This window comes from Helicoverpa zea, chromosome 6 (assembly GCF_022581195.2).
Source record: "Helicoverpa zea isolate HzStark_Cry1AcR chromosome 6, ilHelZeax1.1, whole genome shotgun sequence".
In the NCBI taxonomy this organism is placed as follows: domain Eukaryota; kingdom Metazoa; phylum Arthropoda; class Insecta; order Lepidoptera; family Noctuidae; genus Helicoverpa; species Helicoverpa zea.
The window spans coordinates 2,326,575-2,349,029 of NC_061457.1; the positions used below are offsets into that span (position 1 = coordinate 2,326,575).

Consider the following 22,455-nt stretch of genomic DNA (forward strand, 5'->3'; position numbering starts at 1 on the left):
AGAGACTATAAGGTCAGGTTGAAACAGTGACATTGACGAATATAATTAGTTGAGTCAAATCCAGGTCATAAACTAGTAATCCAATATTTATTACAGCATTCGAGTATATCGGTCGATATATAAAAATATTCCGTTCAACGGATGTAGTGGATAGCTGCCAAAATCCGATGATGAAAAATTGCTTGAAAAACACACGGTTTGCTTTCAGAATCAGATATTGTACGGTCAGGGACGAAAGTTATATTAACACTTTGGCGCATTTATTAATAGTGTCAAGTGGAATTGGTAACAGAATCCATGATTGTCATCGCTTTCGTTATCATTTCATCACCTAAGGTGCTTGCACTCATCGCTTATGTATATTTTCGGGACCATTTAGCATAATCTAGAAATAAATCAATCTATCACACTACTATGACTGCCACGTGTAAAACAACATTTTATTTTTCTAATTTTACTTTACAGTAGTATTGCCGACTGTACTTCAGAGCATACGTATACAGTTGGAATATAAAAAAAATATGTTCTTATTTTTTACATGACTGGCCTTTTTACTGTTCACGGCCTAGACCCATATTTTTGGAGGGTTTTAAAAGGTCACAGTCAAATACGATACATTTCCTTCACTAAGCATCACCTTCGGTGGAAAAGCAGCCTTAAATGGCTATCAACACATATCTATGCCTACCTTGCATAGGGATACAGGCTCGGATCTGAAGAAAATTATGATACAAAACATTTTGTTAGCAGCACATTCACGCAAACAACTGAACATTGTACAAAGTGTATGTTGGTGTAGATCACGACTTCCAGATTATTATTAAAAGCAGATTTTTTGCTTTTATTTTCAGTCAACATGTTACATTGTAAAGTGCGGTGTAGGTACATTAATCAGTATACAATTTCGAATACTCAAAACTTGCGTGCCAAGAATTTGGTGAGTTAAAAAATGACTATGGTGAAGAGATACCAGAAAGTTTACTTCCAGAAAAGGTAGAAAGAAAAGTCTTAAGTGGATGAAGATACCAGGTAACAAAATTTTGTAAAATCTCTACTGTTTAACGTTTCCTTTATAAAAAGAGTAAATAATTTATAACATCAAAGAAAACACCAAGAATCTTGCTTCTTGCGGAAACCAGACAGTCCCTCAGGATTCCGAAGAGTAGCCACACTGAAGGGGCGATTATAATAACAAAACACTGTAGTGACGTCATACGGTGCTATTTGTGCGCGTGTTACAAAAATAGGTAGCAGTTTTCACACGGCCCCGTCGACGGCCCACGAAACGATACAATATCTGGTCATGATTATTTGGGTTCCGTGTAGGTTTCTGTTAGAATATTGAGAGACAGATCGGTACAAAAATATGATAGAACCACTTCTCTTTTTCGTTGTGAAGCGGTCAACACATAGCTGGCTTTAGCTCTTAACTAGAAAGAGGTGTGATAGCTTAAACTTTGAGGCAGCTACCATCTGGGGATCAGTTGTGTAGGATTTGAAAAAGACATGAAATGAGAGAGATGAAATGAAATCAATCCGCAAAGTCGTAATTGAAAAGGAATTTCCGGTAAAAGCGCCCACGGTATCAAAGAATAGAAATTGAACAAAACTAAAGATTTAGTTACTGTAAACTATGATGATTGTGTATCACTATTAGAACAATTTCTTATATCACACCGATAACTTGAGTCAAAAACGCGGATATGCAGACACCTTAATTTACCGTAAATAGGAAATAGTTCTAAAAAACAACATTAGGTTTTAAAATTCTTGTAAGTGAAGAGCTTTGTGAAAGCTAATTAATTTGCTCGCACGTAACAATTCCTCTTCATCACACTATTTGTTTGTGGGCTTATTGCCAGCGCAAAATTTGCTCGTTGCTTTTGTATGGAATTGCTCAGTTGCACATGCATTTATTAGCAAGTGCACGAGTTAACAGTTCCTATATCCGTAATGACATGACTGCCAATTCTATAAACAAAAGTTACGTACATATTAAAGTGGCGATTAATATCAACAATTTATGTAATGCGAAAGATAGTGTAGGACGGAATTGGGGTGTTATTTTAATCATTCGATTTATAAGATTGATAGCGATCGATAAGAAATGGTGAAGGAAAACAATAGACGGATATGACCGACTGATGATATCAATAAGGAAAGCTGGATAGCTAGAGAAGTTCAGTAACCAATCTGAAAGATGGTATTGACGAAGACATGGACTCTCTTGTCAGTTCTTCTCCGTGGGATCCACTTTTAGGTACCCTGCGTCTAGTATCTGACTTTTCATCAGTGAGAGATCTGAGAAATCTATTTCAAATAATTTAACTTTGACTGCCCAGGGTGATTAGAACAAACTTTTTAATATCCATACTACTAGTAGACTAATGTGTTATTTACTATATATCAACAATATTAATAGAAAATGCGACGTAGTAAAACCACCCAAGAATTGGCAATGTTATTAAATGTCATTTCTTATTACAAATTCTAACAGATGCAATGTTTAGACATGTGTGTATGTTTTGGTGCATCCTAAATCGAAATGATTACATTATTTCTAAATTATTGTAATGGAAAGCATTTATGACATTTTAAATAGTATATGGGATTAAAGACGATTATAGAATAGAATATGATTATTGCTCGCAAGTACCTGTTGCTCATGCAAAATGTGGGTTTCAAGTCTTTGACTATGGCTGTAATAGAAAATCAGGATTACTTTGTTCCATAGTAACAACTTTTATAACCAGATCACAAGCAGACAATATCCTGACACAAATTGCGAGTAGACGAAGACTAAATAATACGGTGTGCAGTGTTGGAATTAGTGCTCATGCATGTCTTCGTGGTACGACAAGAACATTTACCATTTACCTACCATCTTTACAAAGTTCTTCTTCATTTTATACAGTGAGACTTAGAATATTTTGACGACACTGTGTATTGTTGTTTCAGGAGGTCAACCAAAACTTCGTAAGACGTGAGAAAACTTTTATAGTAGCAATTAAAACATTTTCCATCAGTGTTTATGACAGTTAACCTAATAACTGAGGCCACAAAATTGCTACTTTACACACATCAAAGAAAGCCATAATTTAAATATGTACCAGCATAAAACACAAGTTTTACGTACATTAAAAGAATTAACATATTCATGTGTTTGGCAGCTGTAATAAGGTTTTATTTATGGTTGAAACAATTCCTGGCATTAGTTATTTGTTCTAATGACATGTGGAAACTTTTTTCATTTTACTCCTTGTTACCTTAATTTTGGCGTGAACGATATTTTGGCAGAGTGTGAAAAACTAGAGTGGGTGTGTCAACGTCCGAAATAAATTGTTTGCAAAAATGCTGCATTTTTTTCCAAACTTTTTCAAAGTAAAAAAAACTTTAAGAACTTTTTGTATATCTTCAACTAGCTTCTGCTAGCGGTTTCACCCGCATCCCGTGGGAACTACTTCCCGTACCGGGATAAAAAGTAGCCTCTAGCCTTCCTCGATAAATGGGCTATCTAACACTGAAAGAAATTTTCATCCTGAGATCAGCGCGTTCAAACAAACAAACAAACTCTTCAGATTTATAATATTAGTATAGATATCTTGCTGTACCTATGACATAATTGATATTCTTTATTAATTGTTAAATATTAAGGAATGCACTTTCAATAGTGGAATGCAATAGACTGATATGATGATGACGAATGAAAGTTTCAGACCAAACCATCCTCAACTACTTGATATTGATGCGACACACGATAGTTGTTTGTCACGACAAAATCAATTTTTTTCTAAGATAATAAATTGTTTTTACGCTGAAACATATAGTGGGAAGTCCGACAGGCCGGTAATAAATTGTCTCGTCTTGTAAAAACTTTGAGGTCATTGAGTACAAGTTTCTTTTAACAGCACTAGGTTACAAATATTACTGCTCATTTCTATCCATACTGTTTTATATCATGGTTAGTTAATAGTACGAATCCAGTAAAGACTACTCATTACTTGAACCGTTATGCTCGGATACCGAGATATCATTGTTTCTAATATTTTGTTTCTTGTCTGTCTGTTTATCCAGCTTGACGCCAAAACTACTGCTGTTGTTAGTGCCCATTTTTAAACATATTTCAACAATGATGAAATCCTTGCCATATGAAAGCTCTTGAAGAGCACTTTCTTAACACTTATTTCATTCTATGGCCTAATTTAATTCAAGCGAAAACATGGTCGTATACAGATTATCAAATAAATAGTAGTAAATTATACCTAGTAGTTTTAAGAACTAACTAACTGTTCTAGTTAACTTGAACATACAGAAGTTGAAACTTACCCATTGGGCAGGTCTGCGCTAAGTTGATCGAGCAGAGAGTCCACTGTGGGTCTGGAGGATGCAGGACTGGCTGTTCCATTGGTGCGGGCGTAACCGTCTGATACTGTCAAGACAAAAAATTTTATTGATAGGTAACATATAAACATACATGCAATGCTCTGCAGCTGCCGCGAAAATAATTAGAAAAAGGATTTCCTGATGTCACTTAAACCAGATACGTTGATGATCAATTTGTTAATAATGGTCTGTCCGGATGCAGTTGTCTTAAAAACCTAACTAAATCGTGATAGCTTAGTTTATATGACCTGTTGTTACAATATTATCATCATCAACCAGTTTCTGTAAAAGCATTTTTCATTGTGTCCTTAATTCCACACGACGCCTGGATCTTTGAAAATATTTCCAAGAATTTAGTTGTATTTCCCAAGATTTATTTGTATGCATACGTAAACGATATCATTCGTTCAGGAACATAACTCCTTATGTTAGTTAAACGCAGGAAATCTATAAAATATACGTGGAACGAATTGGATTACACATTTTACGTCTTTCGCGGTCTTTATCGGAACTGCAATCGTAAATCCGTTTGTTCAAATGGTTTAATTGATTATTTTACGCAAATACCTGTTAGGATACTTAATCTTAAATATAAATAGTTTTCGTGGAATTCTACATGTGAAGGTATCTATAGGAATTTTAACGATATCAATTTCTTAACACAAGTATGGATCGGATAAGGGCATAAAACAATTTGTATCATTGTATGTCTTCTGAATAAGAATCTCGGGATTTTTATTCATGTACTTTACAACGTTTATGCCCCAGTAAAATAAAACACAATCATATCGTGTAACCATAAAAACATTTCCTTCAGCGAACGATCTATTTGCAAAATGAAATGATCACTGCTGAAAGCAAGCAGATGCATCTCGAAAGTTTGAGATAAATCACAAGTATATCTCTACCTCGCGCTTGCATTTTCGTTTCTCAAATCAACAAGCGAATCATAAATACAGCAACATTATTTACGATTGCCGAAACCTTGCTAATACGAGTTACAAACGCATCGAAATTTCTGGCAACTGTACGAACATTAAGACCCATATTCCTAGGTTCATTAACATGAACTGCAAAACGTTTATAACTTACAAACAATGTTAACTCAACGCCGTTGTTGTTAACGGCTTGTTTACATATAAGTTTGACAAGTACGAGTATGAAAACTGAAATGTATGAAACATTAAAGTTTGTCAAAAATATCGCGTGTTTTGTGTGAAACGGGACAGGTGGTCTTGACGAAATTGTTCAATGTCACGTTGTCTTGAGGAAAAGGGATCGCTTGCCAGCAGCTAATGTCTGGCGGGAAAGGTTCTTTACCTTTGAATACAAGCACATTAGTGTTACATGAGATCATGAAAATGAACGCAATACTGAGCGCTTTAGAAAAAGTAACATATCATGACAACCAGACATTTGTACTATTTGACGATAAGCCACTGGCTGGCAATCAAACCACATTTGATGAAACGTCTTCAGAAACAATTATTGCTATCAGAACACAAGTGAACCTATTAATTTTAAACTATATCTCTCTAGGTATATTCAAAACGATTACAGTATAAACTATTATGTCCAATGATATAAGTCTGTCATTAGGGGATAAAGCGCCGACAGACAAAGTGATGAAAACTAAATGACCTTGCGAGATGATTCGCAAGCTTGAAGATCAAAGTCAGACATGTAGGGACAGCAGTAATGTGGGCAGTTATGATCAATGACTTCAAATGGACAATGTTGAGCAGAAATACCTTAAACAGTCGAATAAGACAACGAAGGAATATTGTCTAAAAATGTTAATGGCGCTAATACAGTAGGTAGAGTGTTGAAATCCTGAGAAGGCGTTAGAAAGAACTTGAATTGATCGATTAAACGAATAACATATTGGGTTCTTGGAATAAAATGGGGAAACGAGAGACAAATCGATAAAACGTAGGAATTGCTTTTTGTACCACATAATTAGAGATAGCATTAGAAACCAGATAATAATTATGCGGTTTCATTTCTAGATATTTTGCCAGATACTAAACGAGCTGTAACAGTGCTTTCTATAAAAATATGGGCTTGTATACAACTTGGGATCCAAATGTCAGACTAGGTGTTAGAGCGATGCCAAATGTCATTAACGAGCAACTAATTACACATTATCGAATTAAATACTAATTGGAAAATCTTCTAATGAGACCGAAATGGTTGTTGACGAAATCTGGGAAGACAATGGTTGGAAGCTAAAGATAATTCTTGTTGTTGTAATTTGGGATGTCTCTTCAAAATATGGCTAAATATATGATAGTTCTCCATGCTATGAAACTTCAAAATCTATCTACGTAGGATTCTTGACTCAAATATATACTTAGAGAACTGGAAAATTTCCCTAACGTCATGTAAACAATAACATCATGAATGTCTTTGCTGAAAATACCATTTTGCAGTTCGATAATTTCTTCCATTAAGAACTTCAAAATGAAAATACACTCGTAGCCAGTACAACATTAGTTTGTAAACCAAACAATCTGGATCGTTCTATTTCTAGTCGACGGGGACTGGCCTTGGTGTAGACATTTGGCGATTACTTACTGCTATAAACATACTATTTATTTCAGTATTTCCATATACATATTTATAAAATGTTCAAGAAAATAAGTCGAGATTGAATTTGTCTTTCTCACAAAAAATGGTCACAGATTGTTTTGACTTGGTCCTAATTCAAAAGTGTATGTCACAAAAACGTTTCTGGGTAAATGTTGTAAATGGCTAAAGCAAGACCAACGCAATGTCTCCATTTTATCCATTGGATTGTACCGCGTAAAGGACAAGTAAGCATTCATCCTCTTTTATACAAATTGTACGAATGCTTACTTGGAGGATGAATGCTAGGACATTCAAAAAGTTGACAAGTAAGCATTCATCCTCTTTTGTACAATTTGTTCTTGTCCTTTGATGATTGTATTTTCAAATTAATAAACTGGAGTAAGGTCACGATGATATGCATATTCCGGTAATACGTTTTATACTTGGAAAAACTGATCAATATCTATCATGTGTCATCGTAGCAATATCTAGGTCGATATTTATTTTAATTGCTTCAAACTGTCCTTCACACAATTAATTACAGCTTTCTTCAACACGAAATTTAGTTGACAGGGCTAATATTTCATAGAAATGATACACCCGAGGTCGTGTGTAAATGAATCGTTTCAGTGTACACGAAATAATTTTGTCGTTCGTCTCGTCCGTTCTACACTAGTTAGCGATGAGTTATAGTGAGTGATCGTAATAATTTTGTATCTCATCTACTGGCTGCGTAGTTACTTTGGTAACTATCAAAATTGGTCTTGCACCCAAAGCAAATGGCAGTTTTACATTTGAACTAACATGCAATTGCAGTTTCGATTTCTAATCTTTCTACATTTTCCATCGTATGTTTGGCGTCCTTATGATTTCTAAAACAAGATCCAATAAAAAAGTATAACTCACCATTCCTTTCACTATACGTAGACTTGTCCACATAATTCCCGTATCTCGCATTGCTCAGATCATCGAGTAGGGTGTCCAGCTCAGTCAGGTTACCCCGTCCGCTCCTATTGGACCCAGTGGAACCATATCCCGGCTGTGGAGCGTTATAATTCGTCGTGTGGTTACCATAGCTTGACTGGGTTGTACTGTATTTGACTGGAACCACTTTCTCGTGGAGTGATGATGTGTTTTGATAGGTGGGCTGTGGGCAAAGAAAGTTGTAATTAATTTTAATTCAGCAATGAAAAGAAAGTTAATGATCTTTCAATTTGCCCGTGGGCAAGTTTGTGTTTGGCACTTTTACGTGGGATGGGAATAGTACGCTCAAATACCAATAACCTGTAATAAAAATCGCGCTTGTCATTCAAAATCTATTAGTATGCCAACTACCATCATTTTTAACATTTCATGGTAGGATTTTTTGCCTGCCTATACCTACGATAAATCATTTCAGAAAGCCTTTTTTATTATTTAAATACCGGGAATAGTTGTTAGTATCTACTGAAATACTAATGAAGTACAGTTGCATGAATGTCGTTTCAAAATGATTTACTTCATTTCAGTTCTGGCCCAAAGTCAAAGTCAAAATCCAAAAGTAGACTTTGGAAGAACAAGTAGCGACATCTGCTCTCTCACGAATAATACTTGGAAACATTTCAAATTCAGATGACGTACAGTTTCTACGATTTGGATATAGATGGCGCTGGTTACTACCGCTATAAAAAGTTGCAGCTTTGCAATGATTAATCAGGAATAATATTACCGATTACTTTATGGCAAAAACATAGAAATATCGGAATTGAGAACCTTTAAGCTGAAAAGACAAGCAGAGAGCATTTATTTATATAAAACTAGCTTTTGCCCGCGGCTTCGCTCCCGTCATCTGACTTCTCTACTTTACCCTATTTTTTTTTTCATAAGAACCTTCTCCTGACAATAACAAACACAACAAAAAAAGAATTAGCCAAATTGGTCCAGGGGTTGTTGAGTTATGCGCTTACCAACACATTTTGCGATTCATTTTTATATTATAGATTGCAATTTATCCTTATTATCTTCTTTATTTACAGACCTAAATCATTTAATGTACCTGGTTTGCTACATACATTTTTAGGTAACCTCAGCATACAAGTTAGAAGAAATAACTATGGAGGGTATAAAGTATCGTCTTATTTAACTGTTTTGTTTAGTTTCTATATTATTATCATGACTCATAGTAGGAGTTTTTAATTCTAACCACTAAGGTCATCTGTGTCATAACAACACATCTTCGTGTTCTGTCCACAATATGTACTTTATTGCTCAGATATTGATGAATACAAATATAGAGCTGAATTTAATTTATCTTTATAAAATCCAATAAAATAAAACTAAAGGACTTGAAGATTATTTTGATGACAAAAATACATACAAAAATATAATATTTCGTAGCTTGAACTTTCAGTCTTAGCTTGAAAATCAGGACATATAAGCATATGCAAAACTTTGCACCCTAAATAGAATAAGCTCAACTAATTAGTCGTAGACTGTACATAAAACTGTACAAATACCTATAGAGTATATTTTAATACCACAGGAAAATAGTTTATCAATAATATTCTACATAACAATATACTACAAGAATTGTACACAATAACTTAGTACAAGTCGTTCTTGACTTTAATGTAGGACGCCGATGTTAGTAGGTCAAACTATGTATTACTAATCGTGCATAATATTATATTCTTACTACTACGCTTGATAACATGGATGCAAATAAGATTGTGTGCAGTTATCATTAGAAGGTAATGAATTTTCCAGAATTTAATTCTAAGTTAAGACACGCATAAACAATAGTTTTTTGATTAGAACATTTGATAATGCATAGACATAATATTTTTTATGTTTTACCCAAACGTGAATAAAACCCAAAAGTAGGAAAATATTTTCACAAATCAAGAAGACCTTGTGCACTAGGTACTGAAAAACAGCCATTACAACCAATATGCCATTACAACCAGTATGGCTTCCAATGAGTGGCTATGGATTGAATAATGTTATTTGTAAAAGGACGTTAGAAAAGTAGATAAGGCAGATGAAGAAATGATATACTCGTACTGAGTCCTATTAAAAAATTGTACACTAGTAAAACAGTCAAATATGCGATGGTATGTAGTTAAAAATGTAAACAGCAGAGAGCAAATATTGAATTATCCGGTAAAGTCCAAGAATAGTCATTGATTTGTCAACAGTCGCTAGTAAAACTTTGATGACAAACTTCTACGAATTGACAATACTAAAGGAATTCTCAACGAAGAAACATCTAATTACTAGTACAATAAACAACATTTAAATATTTCTTTGAAGTAAAATTAAAGAGATATATGTAGATTTTCAAGTCCATAAAAATGTAATAGTGGCTTCATTAACTTCTCTTTTTGGAGTCGGTAATCAAAAGTAGGGTCGGTCAGTATTGTTTACACAAAATACAACCTTACCCACGCAGTTATTTTGCTTCTCTATTCTATTGTATAAATTGCAAACAATCAACTAGTAACTCAGATATTTGATTTGAGATACAGGAGTAAATAAATAATCGCACCTTTACATCTGTACCGTTTACAATACTTATTCAAACATCTGTGCAGTTTAAAATATTTATCAAATAGTCTAAGAACATTTACTATACACCATGCATTCAATACAAGTGTTTACCATAAACAAGCATTCTCAAAAGTAACCTCTACAATTATTTAAACTTTATGATACTGTGAATAACTTAAAAAACACTAAAAAACACTGAAAGAGCAAAAATTAAAAATAGGCAACTACCCTTTCACATTTCCTTACAAAATTCACGAAAAAGATTGCAATTTCAGAGGGGTGGTGGATCCATTATAAATGTGATCAACGCTAATAGAGAATTACGAGCTCTTTTCCGATCGGATAGGGTTAATATGCTTGTATATTGTAGGATGATTGACTAGAAGGGTAATCTCGTAAATGCAAGCTATTCGGGTCAGTCGGGCATGGACGCCATCGCCAGTAGATTATGCATTAAATGATTGGGAAAGAACTTTCCATTAGGGTTTAGTGTTGAAGGATAAACTTTATATGGTTTTAGCATGGGGTGTTAGAAGTTTGTGTAAAGCTTCTTTCGTTTGATAAGAAATCATGAAGCTGTTTCTGTTGGCCTTAATTCCGCTTAGCAAAAGCAAGCATTTTGGTCGTACATCTGCTGTTATTTTTACTGATTAACAGGATTGTGAATTTTGACAAGAAAATAGTAATTTTTAAAACTCCCAAAATATCTCATTAATTTTTACGTTCACTTACAAGTACAGCACAGGCGATACACAGCCTTTGAACTATCTACCAAACTAATATTTCAGCATGCAGAAAAGTGGGTGCTGAGTATCTCACTAAAATATTCAAGAACTTAGCTTGAAACTTACCGAAGCAGGTTTAGTATAATCTGAAGATATATTCCTAGATCCATTTATGGAGCCATAGCCCGTAGACGAGGGTGAATTTAAACTGCCTCCCGGTGAGCTCAGGCGTCCAGGAGAGCTTCCTCGGCCTAGAGGAGAGCTGGTCCTTCCAGGTGAAGCTGTTCTTCCACCGGGAGAACTCCTGCCACCTGGACTGCCTACCCTGGGACCAGGGTTGATGGAGTTCTGAAGGTCGGCGAGTAGCGCATCTGGAATCAAGGGAAATTGGAAATGAGTGCAAAGTGTAAATAAATAGAGAAAATGCTGGAATAGAATTTGCACAAATCGAATGACTTATTATGGACACAAAGAGCTATTGATAGGACCTACTTATGCGTAAGCCGATTGTAATTTTAAGAATTGTGTTATAGTTTCTGTACAATATTACGAATATTATAATGGTAGAACATTCTTCTACCTATCTCTCGAATATTTTAGGGAATTCAATTGCACCGAATAGATTATTATTAAATAAAAATGAATGAATAATACCTTCTGTTTATTATACAATCAATTAAAATAAATAAAGCGAGCCGCATTTGTCAAATGACATCATGTTCGCTGGAGCTGAACAGGGTCTTTCTAATTGAACGGAATTAATATTATGGCACTAAACGATGCACTGCTATATTTCTGACTTTAGGATCATAGTGTTTAACCTAACTATGTTATATATAGACTTTGAGGGAGACTTCGTGAGCATCATGCTAGTCCAGAATTTTGCAGTTTTAAGCGCAATGGATTCCGGAGTCTCCATTTATGTATTATACGGTTAATCCGTACTGCCATTACCATTAGTATTATATTGTACCATGATTGTAAGTTATTTGTGGATAGCATTTTCCTGATTAAAATGCATAATAAAACTAATAATGAATAAGAGGCAGGTCATAGTAGTTTATATAATTGTGCTCTCTCATTAGTCATCCGAAAAACAATGTTTAACATACATAACAAATATAGTCACATAAATAGGCATGCTGTGTTCATTTATTAACATAATGTATTCCATTATTTTCTGTGGTTTCCTCAACATCTGGTAATTTATCAGGCTTCACGCAAAAACTAAATAGTTAATATTACGTGCAATTTTTATCGAAATTAGAAGGAAAACATATAAAAATAATAAGAAATACATGAAAAAAAAAAAACAAAACAACAGAATACCCATTAACTGTCTAATTTTGCATAATTAAAAAAATTGCAACATTTCGCCGCGCAAGCGCACCCGACTGATACAGTACGCCAAGACTTGTTCGTCAGGAACTAGTTTGCTTTTCGGAGTTCAACGCCTCCTTAAGCCTTATAAATATGTAGCCTTATTATAAGAATGGTCTCCATCAAAAACCTGCTAACTACTGAATGGCGTAACTCCTTATCGGTCAAGTTGCGTAAATTGCCTACCACCCACCATAGATAAGGTATATTTCACAAGGTATTGCTACAAGGAGACACTTTGATAATTATGGGTGACCTGATAAAAATATAATTTCTTAAACAGACCCCTTGTTAAGTTATATTTACTAATGAGTTACTTCATCACATCAATAACAAATTAGTCAGTTCATATAATAAGAATATTAATGGAATAGACACAAATAAATAATAAATAGAAATAACTTATACCTAATCCACCAACAGCTTCATACACTTCTTCGTATTGTATATTTTTAGGCGGCGACGTCTTATTTGTTTTCAATATTTTCCCATAAATATCGTCGTTCACTCTATAATGCGAATGAGACATTTTTCCTTATTTTATAAACTAAACTTTTGATATCACTTCAAACGGTTCACAAGAAACTGGCCGCGGCGAATTCGCAAGAAACGCCATAAAAAGTTCAAAAAAGTTTTTGCCTCAAGGGCGGAGGAAGGGATTCTAAATTTAAATATATCCTTTGCCCTCGTGCGACCAAGGAGGCGCGGGCGACTCTTTTGTGGACTAATGCAGTACTGATTCACCTCGGCAAGCGCAGACCGCAAAAATCGCTCACAACCTCTAGCATATTGTTCACATAAATATTTGTGATACTTTAATCGTCCGTGTTTGTAGAAGCGCTCGAGAGAGATGAGGTCACGAATTAGTATTTCGGTCGTGTTAGATGTGTATGTCAGGACAATGTAAACTTGAGCCAGTTTGAAAGTAAAACAGATGTTAGTTCTAAAAACTAAGTTGGAATAAAGCGCTGAAAGTGCTCTATGGCGCGGTTCATCAATGAACTCGCTGACGCCGCTGTGATAATACGGAGTTGAGGCGTCATAGGATGACGCGCTCTCGGTGGAATTTGTCTGCTAGCCCTCTCTGGCAAGTCGTGAAGTTCGGTTAACTTGGAGGGAAAGGAGACAGCGATTAGTAAGCAGTTTTGGAATTTCGTGGAAGCACTGAACTTTGGCTTTAGGTCAGTCACAGATTAGGGGCATGTAGTACAGCAGTAAAGAGTGTCTATAAAAGGATTAGCAAACAACGACATAAAGAAAAAAAAAATACATTTTGTATTTTGAAAGTAAACAATCAAGCATTTTTGTCCTTTATAATGAAAAAATGTAAGTTGCATTGTACGTTTTTAGGGTTCCGTAGCCAAAATGGCAAAAACGGAACCCTTATAGTTTCGTCATGTCCGTCTGTCCGTCTGTCCGTCTGTCCGTCTGTCACAGCCGATTTACTCGGAAACTATAAGTACTACAGTGATGAAATTTGATGGGAATATGTGTTGTATGAACCGCTACAAAAATATGACACTAAATAGTAAAAAAAAGAATTGGGGGTGGGGCCCCCCATACATGTAACTGAGGGATGAAATTTTTTTTTTCGATGTACATACCCGTGTGGGGTATCAATGGAAAGGTCTTTTAAAATGATATAAAGTTTTCTAAAAAACATTTTTCTTAAAGTGAACGGTTTTTGAGATATCAGCTCTCAAAGTCGTAAAAAGTATGTCCCCCCCCCCTCTATTTTTATAACTACGGGGTATAAAATTCTAAAAAAAATAGAGGTGATGCATGCTAATTAACTCTTTCAACGATTTTTGGTTTGATCAAAGTATCTCTTATAGTTTTTGAGATAGGTTGATTTAACTGTAATTTACGGAACCCTTCGTGCACGAGTCCGACTCGCACTTGGCCGGTTTTTTTTAACATAACACACATTAACTATTACGATTTAACAATAACAACAGAAGCCATTTTGTTCAGGAAAATCGGTTTTCCTTATTTTCGCACATAATTTAATGCGACCTAGCTCCTCAGTGTTATCCTGTCCAATAAATAACATTTTAAACGACATTATTGTATTGCGGTAGCTTAATTAAAAACATAAGTAAATAAAAATTAAAAATACATACATAGTGGAAATTGTTTTTGAAAAATATGATTTCTCCTTTCAAAATGAAGGTATTTTAAGGTAAGTGTAACTTATTGACACCTTAAATAACATAACACGAACCCGCGCGTATAAAACCGAACCAACATTGTTTTAAAACTAAGTGTGTTACCAAACATTCTAAAAGCCTACCCACATTTTAATAGCAACAAGCGTCAGTGTGAATGAAAATCACTGCTATCATTTTCTTCGAAGGCGCGACTGTGCGCACGCGCACCGTAGCATGAATCACTCTTAGAACAGACTACTAATCTTAATATACACTTAACGTATTTTTAGATAAACGGAAAACAAAGCGATCGATGTTCCATCTGCCTATGAATAGTGGAATCTCGTAAAGCTTTATGTTGGTGGTATCAATTGTTGTCGCTAGATGGCGTTAGAGGCACGTTAAAGTTTCTAAAAAAGTTCATAAAGCCTGTCTTCAATGTCAGATTGATATAAATTTTAATTCAGTAAAGAACTAATGTAAATCTGAGTTAATTAATTTTAACCATCTTCCAAGGATCATAGCGTTATGAAAATTGGCAGCTATATATAATTCTGAGGACAATACAAGAATATAATACTGTCGAACTGATCTGTTGATGGAGCCGGAAGATATGAACTAAAACTTCATGATGGAACATCGTATCATAGCTGTTTTTGGACTTGTTTGCAAAGTTACATTTAAAAAAAGCGTGTTTCAGCAGGGTTTTAAAACGATTAAATATTTTAAAACTAGAATATTGTTATTCTAATCGGTACTGTTTGCTCTCTGAAACAAATTATTAAACATTAATATCAGATCTTCACCGAAGCATATCGAATCAAATTGCAGGAAATATGGTTCTTCCTAACTAAAAAGCGCTAATTAAGATGCGTTAAGATTAAATTGATGGCCTAATTAGTCACGCAAGGCATTTTAATATTTCACCGTCAGTTAAGCTTGTGTTTCCATTTTTAACATAATAAAGTTCATATAAAATGAACAAGGGACAGGCTTTCATTTTACCTTGAGGTATTTTTAAGTACAAAAGCCTACTCCTAGAAAAGTCACCCTGTGCGGAGTGAAAAGAAGTTTATAAACCTTGCCAGCTAAAATTCAATAATATTTTTCGAATAGTCTCTTAGTAGTACTATATTCTCCTGTACTAGTATTAGTAGTATTACTATAGTCCTACAGGTTTCCAGAGCCTGGATTGACATCATAACGTGGAGATGAGAAGCAGAATACTTCTTCTACTAGGTCTTCAAAATTATTCCCTATACTGCTCACTACTCCTTCAAAGGTTGATTAAGGCAATCGGTGTGTATGCCAAAGTCTTTTTTTGTAAGTCTTCCCGATCAGATGGTCAAACAGCTACAGTGCTAAATAATCTGCGGTTAGTAGACTGAAAACATTTTAAAGAAGAAATTGTGTTTTGTTTTGAAACACCAGCTGTTTTGTGGAACTGATATCTCATGATCCCGATCGTTGCCAATGTAACTGTGCAACATGAATATGAAAGTATTTTCTAGGTCGGTGTTAGTCGTAGTAAAAAAAAACTATTATTGGCGACTTCCTTAATATAGAAAAAAGTATGAGGCAATTACTTATGAAGTTCATGAAAAAAGTACAATCCAAGCATTTTTCATACCCTAGGTACTGAGACAATGTAAATGAAAGCTTTCATCGTTAAATAACTCCTAAAAAGTACATAGCAGAAAAGAAGATTCCCCTATTTCAGTTTGCCAGCTTTAAAATCACGCAACCAGATAAAATCAACATCATATCTAGACGCAAAGCTATTAATAACAGTGCACTAAGATAGTCCAAGGCCTAAACAATGCGATACAGTGTAGGTAAAACATTTTGCGGTGCAGACCCCGTCTGACCACAGCCACAAGGTTATCTGAGGAGACCCGACACCTCCCAGTGGTCAACTGATACTGAATACTTTCAATTGTTCTACAGTACCAGAATTACTCCAAATCAAAAACTAGGTCCGGTTTTTGCGGTCATTGTGAGTGCACAAAAAAAGATTTTATTACCTACGCTAGCGCACGAGATATTTTTAATGCTTGCTTGTAACGTTTATTCTAGATTATGAATTTCGCATAGAAAATTGAATTAATTCTCGTAGAAGTCTAAACACGTACAAAAGAAATCGTTGCTTAGTAGGCTCTATGACAGAACTGGAGCCAAAATCCATACATATCAAGTTATGAATAAAAGATTATATGATGTTTACAAAGGAAAATATTTTCGCTATTTGACTAAAAAAGAACACGAATAGAGTGACATGATAATAATCGAACATCTTCACAAAACCAATAGACGCGATTACGCAAGTTTTGTTTACGCAGCGGTCCCGAACGCTCCACTAACACGCAACCGATATAGCGCAAGGCCGTACAATAAAAGCGACCTGACTCACTCATGAATTAGTCCCAAACACCTCATATATTTCACTCACCAAGATAAGCACTGAAATCAGTAAAATATTTCCTCCAGTCCGTCGACTTCAGTTCAGGGGGACTTGCCGGTCTTCGTTCAACACTGTACTTCCGTTCCAAAATCGGGGAGAAAGACACAGACTTTGGGGATGCAGAGCGCGTGCGCACGGATGCCATCCCTCTGCTTGGTATATAAGGCGAGATGGGTCAAATTGGCGACAGTCGTGGCTGGACCGCGGCTGAGAGTAGACTGGTTATTTTCGGTGTGATGCAGGGTTATCTGCGGCGCGAGCGACGCCGGGTGATAGCGCGGTCACACTGTGAGCTGGCGACAGAGTTGCGCGACGCGCTATTCCCGTCAGGTGGTCATTTCCGCCGTTACGCGTTTCACAACTAATCGCGAACCGACTTCATTAACCTCTTTGTAAAAAGCGTGAAAAAATATATTGAATGTGCGTAGGGTTACGTCTGAGCCAGAATATTATGTAAGTGACAGGTTTGCGTGTGGCGGCCATGTGGGCGGGCGGCGCCCTACAACTGTATCTACGTGAAACTCACGTGCCCGCCGCGAGTAAACAGTATTAACCTGTTTTCTCACTGTAAATAATAAAATTGGCCTATCGCTCTGAGTTTATTTTTGATGCTGTCAAAACACAATGATTGGACGGATACACAGGGGCTCATTGAAGGCAATTATGCTATTATACAGCAGATTACCTACATATAATGACGTATAGACATTACACGCACGCGTATAAGTAGGGCAAACATTACTAACGTTTACGTTTGTTGTTTCGTAAACAATGGTGTGGACTGTGGTAATATTTGAAATAGAAGCTTTGTTGAAAAGAACTGCTATAAACGGAAACATTGACGAAGTTAAAATACAAGAACGGGGATTTATGAACTTTTCACATGTCAGCCAGCAGAAAGTAAAAAGTATTTCTAAAGTAACTTTTCATTTTTCTCAACCATGCTATAGAAACATTACCATCAGTGAATGCGACTTCGCATAAAAATAATGACGAGAGAAAGCCAACAGAGGAAGTAATGTATCATGCAACTGATTGGGAATAATAATTCTATCAAGCCATTAAACATTCAAATTGATTTAGGTAATTAAAATTCCCTAAGACTGAAGACGAGTATATTAGAGAAGTAGTTACAGTAGACATACCAATGTTGAATCCGTATGAAACAAATTGTAGCAGATCTTATTAGAACTTTAAGGCTTCATAGCAAATAAGTCTAAAATGGCTGATAGATTCTATCAATAGTTTCAAGAGATGGCTGGATTGATTTTGGACCTTTTCAGCAATGAGGTTTTTTAAGATATAAAACTTCGTTAAAGGAATTAGTACAAAACTTATCGATACTGAATTCATTGTCTCACAGTGTGGGTGACGCCCATCCGTAGGTGGAGCCAGAGTAGAAGTATTGAAGGTCGCCATACCTTTGTCTTATATCAGTGTATCAGATACAAATATTGTACAACTTGTTATTGTATCATCTGGAGCAACTACTCAAATGTTATCAACCCTAGATTGTATTTTGATTTCATAAGGAAGATAATTTTCTTCTTTACGCTTTCGAGCATTATAACTTAGATGTTTGGTTTCATTTGAAACATCTTCTCAATAGTTAGAGGAGTCATTTATGTAACAACAAATAAGTTATTCTATACTTACATTAGGACCAACGTATAAATTACTAGTACCCATGGCCATAAGCATCTCATATACATTAAAGAGATGGAATTCAGCACAATTACTTAACTATGGTGTTCGTGGGCGATGGCTAAGTCCAGCTACTAACTAAAGTCGTTATAAACCTTTAAATCCCACACGTTATTACTACGCGTAACACAACATCAATGGAAATCTGCTAATGATGTAAGATATTTTATAGTATTAACTGATTACTGCTGGATCTTCTTTAAAGCCACACCTACTAGTAGTAGGTAGTAGGCTACTACATAGTATTTTTAAAGGCTTAATTTAGTGGGATTAACATTTTTGCTAGCTTTACTACAAGTTCACAAAAAGTTATGTACAAAGTATTTGTTTGGAAATAGTTAATCTGTCAAATAACATTCAATTCGATATCAACATCGTCTATCCAAGCCAGAATAACATTGTTCTTTGTGGACGACAGACCAATAGTACATTTTCGAAAGATCTGCTTCAACCTGGAATTAGCAATGACACGCTCAAAAATCGGGCTGAAAGTGTATTTCATCTCGTGACGAGGCTCCTCGTCTATGAGTCAAGTCCTGCAATTACTACCAATTACCGGAATGCGCTTATTGGATGGTAATTGTATTTGGCAATCATATTACTCACGTCTGCAGAGGGCAAAGTGGTATTTTATGAGATGAGCTAACTAGCTATGCTGCCAATAATTTTGAATTGTGTCGGACAGAAATAGATCAGTTCTAAAATTACGTTAGGAAACTTATTACTGTGCAAGATGAAGTTTAATTATCCAATAGAACATTCCTAAGATTTCCTTTGCTATTTTCGTTGTGGCAATAGAAAATATTTAGCTTGCAAAAGAAGGAGATCAGACTTTACTTATTTGTAATGTTTAGCAAACTTTTTTTGCGAATCTACTGAGCCTTCCACCCACGACCACTCACACTAATCCATTTATCAAATCTAGGGGAACTGATTCTATTTCATTAAATCTAATTGATACCATAACCCAATAAGTAAAGATAACAAAGACAGCACAGCAAACAGAGGTGTCAATAGAGACTAGATAAGATTGAATGTTGACGAAAATAGATCAATAATAGCTGAAATAAACTAGGCGTATAAAAAGCAGGACATTGTGTAATTGGCAATGGACCATTACTTAGTGAAGTTGGTAGGTAAATAAGCTCCAGTAAAAACAGATAATTTGAAGCTAAAGTTTTCAATGAAATCAGATAGATCAAAAATATTGTCGCTTTGATTGATTTAGCAAAGATCGAAGAAACCAAATTCTTTATATTCTGAATCTTTAAAAGTGATGGTAGGAACAAACTCAAAACAACCAAAGAATACTGTAACATTATCAGGCCTAGAAGGCGTTTTTAAGAAAAAACATCAAAAACAAATAAATGTTTAAGTGCAAATAATAAATTGTACAGCCATAAAACTGCCACATGCAGGGAAACAATAAAACCTTAATTCACGTATCGGCGTAGAGTTATGCCTTTAACATGTCGCTGTAAGGCCAAGTGCTACAGAATTATGTCTCCAATAGAGGCCAATTGGCTTAGATCATGAGAACTCAGGGTTCTAAACTCTAGGGTTAAAAACACAATAAAAAAGAACAAAACAATTCTATCAAAGATTCGCTGCCTATAAATCAGGAATATATTGCGTTCCAAACGTATGATTTCAATAGTTTTTGGCTACCAAATACAATGAAACTCAATAGTATTAACCACCCACTATATTGTCTAGACGTTATTACAAGACGGCTTAAGACAAAAGCAATCAATCATTTCAACATTCTTTTTCGTTTGACGTGCTAGGTCTGAGAAATTAATTAATTACAGTACCTTAAGACTGTAACTAATTCTGTTTGAGACATAACACAAGTATATTAATTGCATTCATTAACAATTATGGCATGGAATGAAGTACACGACTTTTAAAGCAAGTCGCACTAAAACATAGATTCAGTTGTTGATAACAAGGCAAATGTGTCAACCATTTAAAGGTAGTGCTGAATTTATATGTATAGAAAACCTCTACCAGTTATAGGCACGCTTTTTTTTCTAATGTAATTTTGTATCATTTTCAATTAATAAGCAAAATTCGGAACTCATTGAAGCCATCAGAATTCATGTATGTTTCGATGACGCCAATAATTGAACGAAAGCAAATACAGGTAAAAGTGCCAACTCTAGAAGCAGCACTAGAAGCAAGATCTAGAAGCAGCGAAGTAGACAACGCATATGCAATGAAATAATGAATAATGCAACATATCAATGGATAGGCTGACATCAAAATTTCACGCCATAACAGGGCCGTTGACAAACATAAAGTTTTTATTTTCCTAGTATCACAGCACGTGGGCATGTTGAGTGACATACAGAACAAGCTATGCATATTTCATATCTAAGACATGGAATAAATAACATAGCAAATATGAAAAACTTTAATATCGAAGCTAGCGGACTAGCAAAGATATATCATCAAGAAGTAACGGTTGTGATTTAAATGCTCAATTTATCTACTCTTGATATTTATTGTTATGTTTCAATTAAGGTTCAACAACACTGGGCTTAGCAAGTCCAACTTGTTTTATAAAAAATCTAAATAACATAATGACTGCAACTACATGTTACTGAACAAACTTAACATCAATCCCGGAAACACTCCAGTAACTTATGTTTGCCACCAATCAAGTGCGATCTCTATTGCTCGCCCTATTTCAACGATAAGACTTGTCCTTTTACAACACCTATTAGCAAACAGAGATCTATCTAAATTGGCCAGTGCGATGGCCCTGTTTTATTTATAGGCAATTAACACTGATGTCTTGCGGCGTCTAACACTACGGCTTCATGTTCAATTGATTGACTGCTGACATATTGGGACGCGATGTTTAAACGTGGGTCGACGCACGCGCAATGAACTTCACTCAATTTACTATTCCCGCAATTGATAAGGAAAGTAATCTATATTTCAATCATAATTGGCGCCAAATTAAAGACGTACGCACAAGAACGAGTGGGTGCAGTTATTTTTAAATCCACGCTCTAATTACTGCTTTGTTACATCAAAGGGTTATTAGTGAAAACGGTCGCCAGCTCACAGAGTACACCGCACTAACGAACACAAGTTGTCGAATTAGTCTCACACTAGGCACGTCAACCGTGACCAATAGATTCACAGGAGCGAAGTGAAACGTCCGAATTAAAAACACGGCGTTCGTTTCGTACGCAAGTGTCGATCGTCAACGAACGCTCCGCGCTCGGTCGCAGCGGTTTGATCGGATGGATGTCGTCGCAGCGACTGACAACTGTCGCGGTCTCAAGACGCAACTGTGGGACGGTGTCTAATGATCTCAGTTTCATTGTGGTGCGGAATTGAGCTCGTAATGGGTACATGTGGGCGATGGACGTATCGGCAACTACTGTTGTAGGGGAGGCAGGGATTGCCTAGTAAGAAGGCATAGCGGATCGCAATGTTCTCGGAAACCGCCACGGATGGGAATGCAGGACGCGGTCGCCGGTCAAAGGAATGTTGCCGGCTTCTGCAGATTGCTTCCTAGCTCGTGGCAAGATTATTG

The 22,455-nt window shown here is 35.6% G+C and overlaps 1 protein-coding gene across 6 annotated transcripts in view; it reads right to left on the reverse strand.

Moving 5' to 3' along the window:
- Nucleotides 1-22,455, reverse strand: part of LOC124631432 (paxillin) — a 61,514-nt gene that overhangs the window by 11,874 nt on the left and 27,185 nt on the right. For 3 of the 6 annotated variants that reach the window (XM_047165823.1, XM_047165822.1, XM_047165824.1), the window contains exons 2-4: nt 11,334-11,578; nt 7,861-8,101; nt 4,327-4,429 (exon numbers count right to left, since the gene is read on the reverse strand). In XM_047165823.1, the coding sequence (XP_047021779.1) occupies nt 4,327-4,429; nt 7,861-8,101; nt 11,334-11,578 (589 nt within the window). Of the gene's footprint in view, nt 1-4,326; nt 4,430-7,860; nt 8,102-11,333; nt 11,579-12,995; nt 13,273-17,186; nt 17,406-22,023; nt 22,139-22,455 lie in introns of those variants that run through there. The other 3 variants (XM_047165820.1, XM_047165821.1, XM_047165825.1) reach the window with 3 other exon arrangements.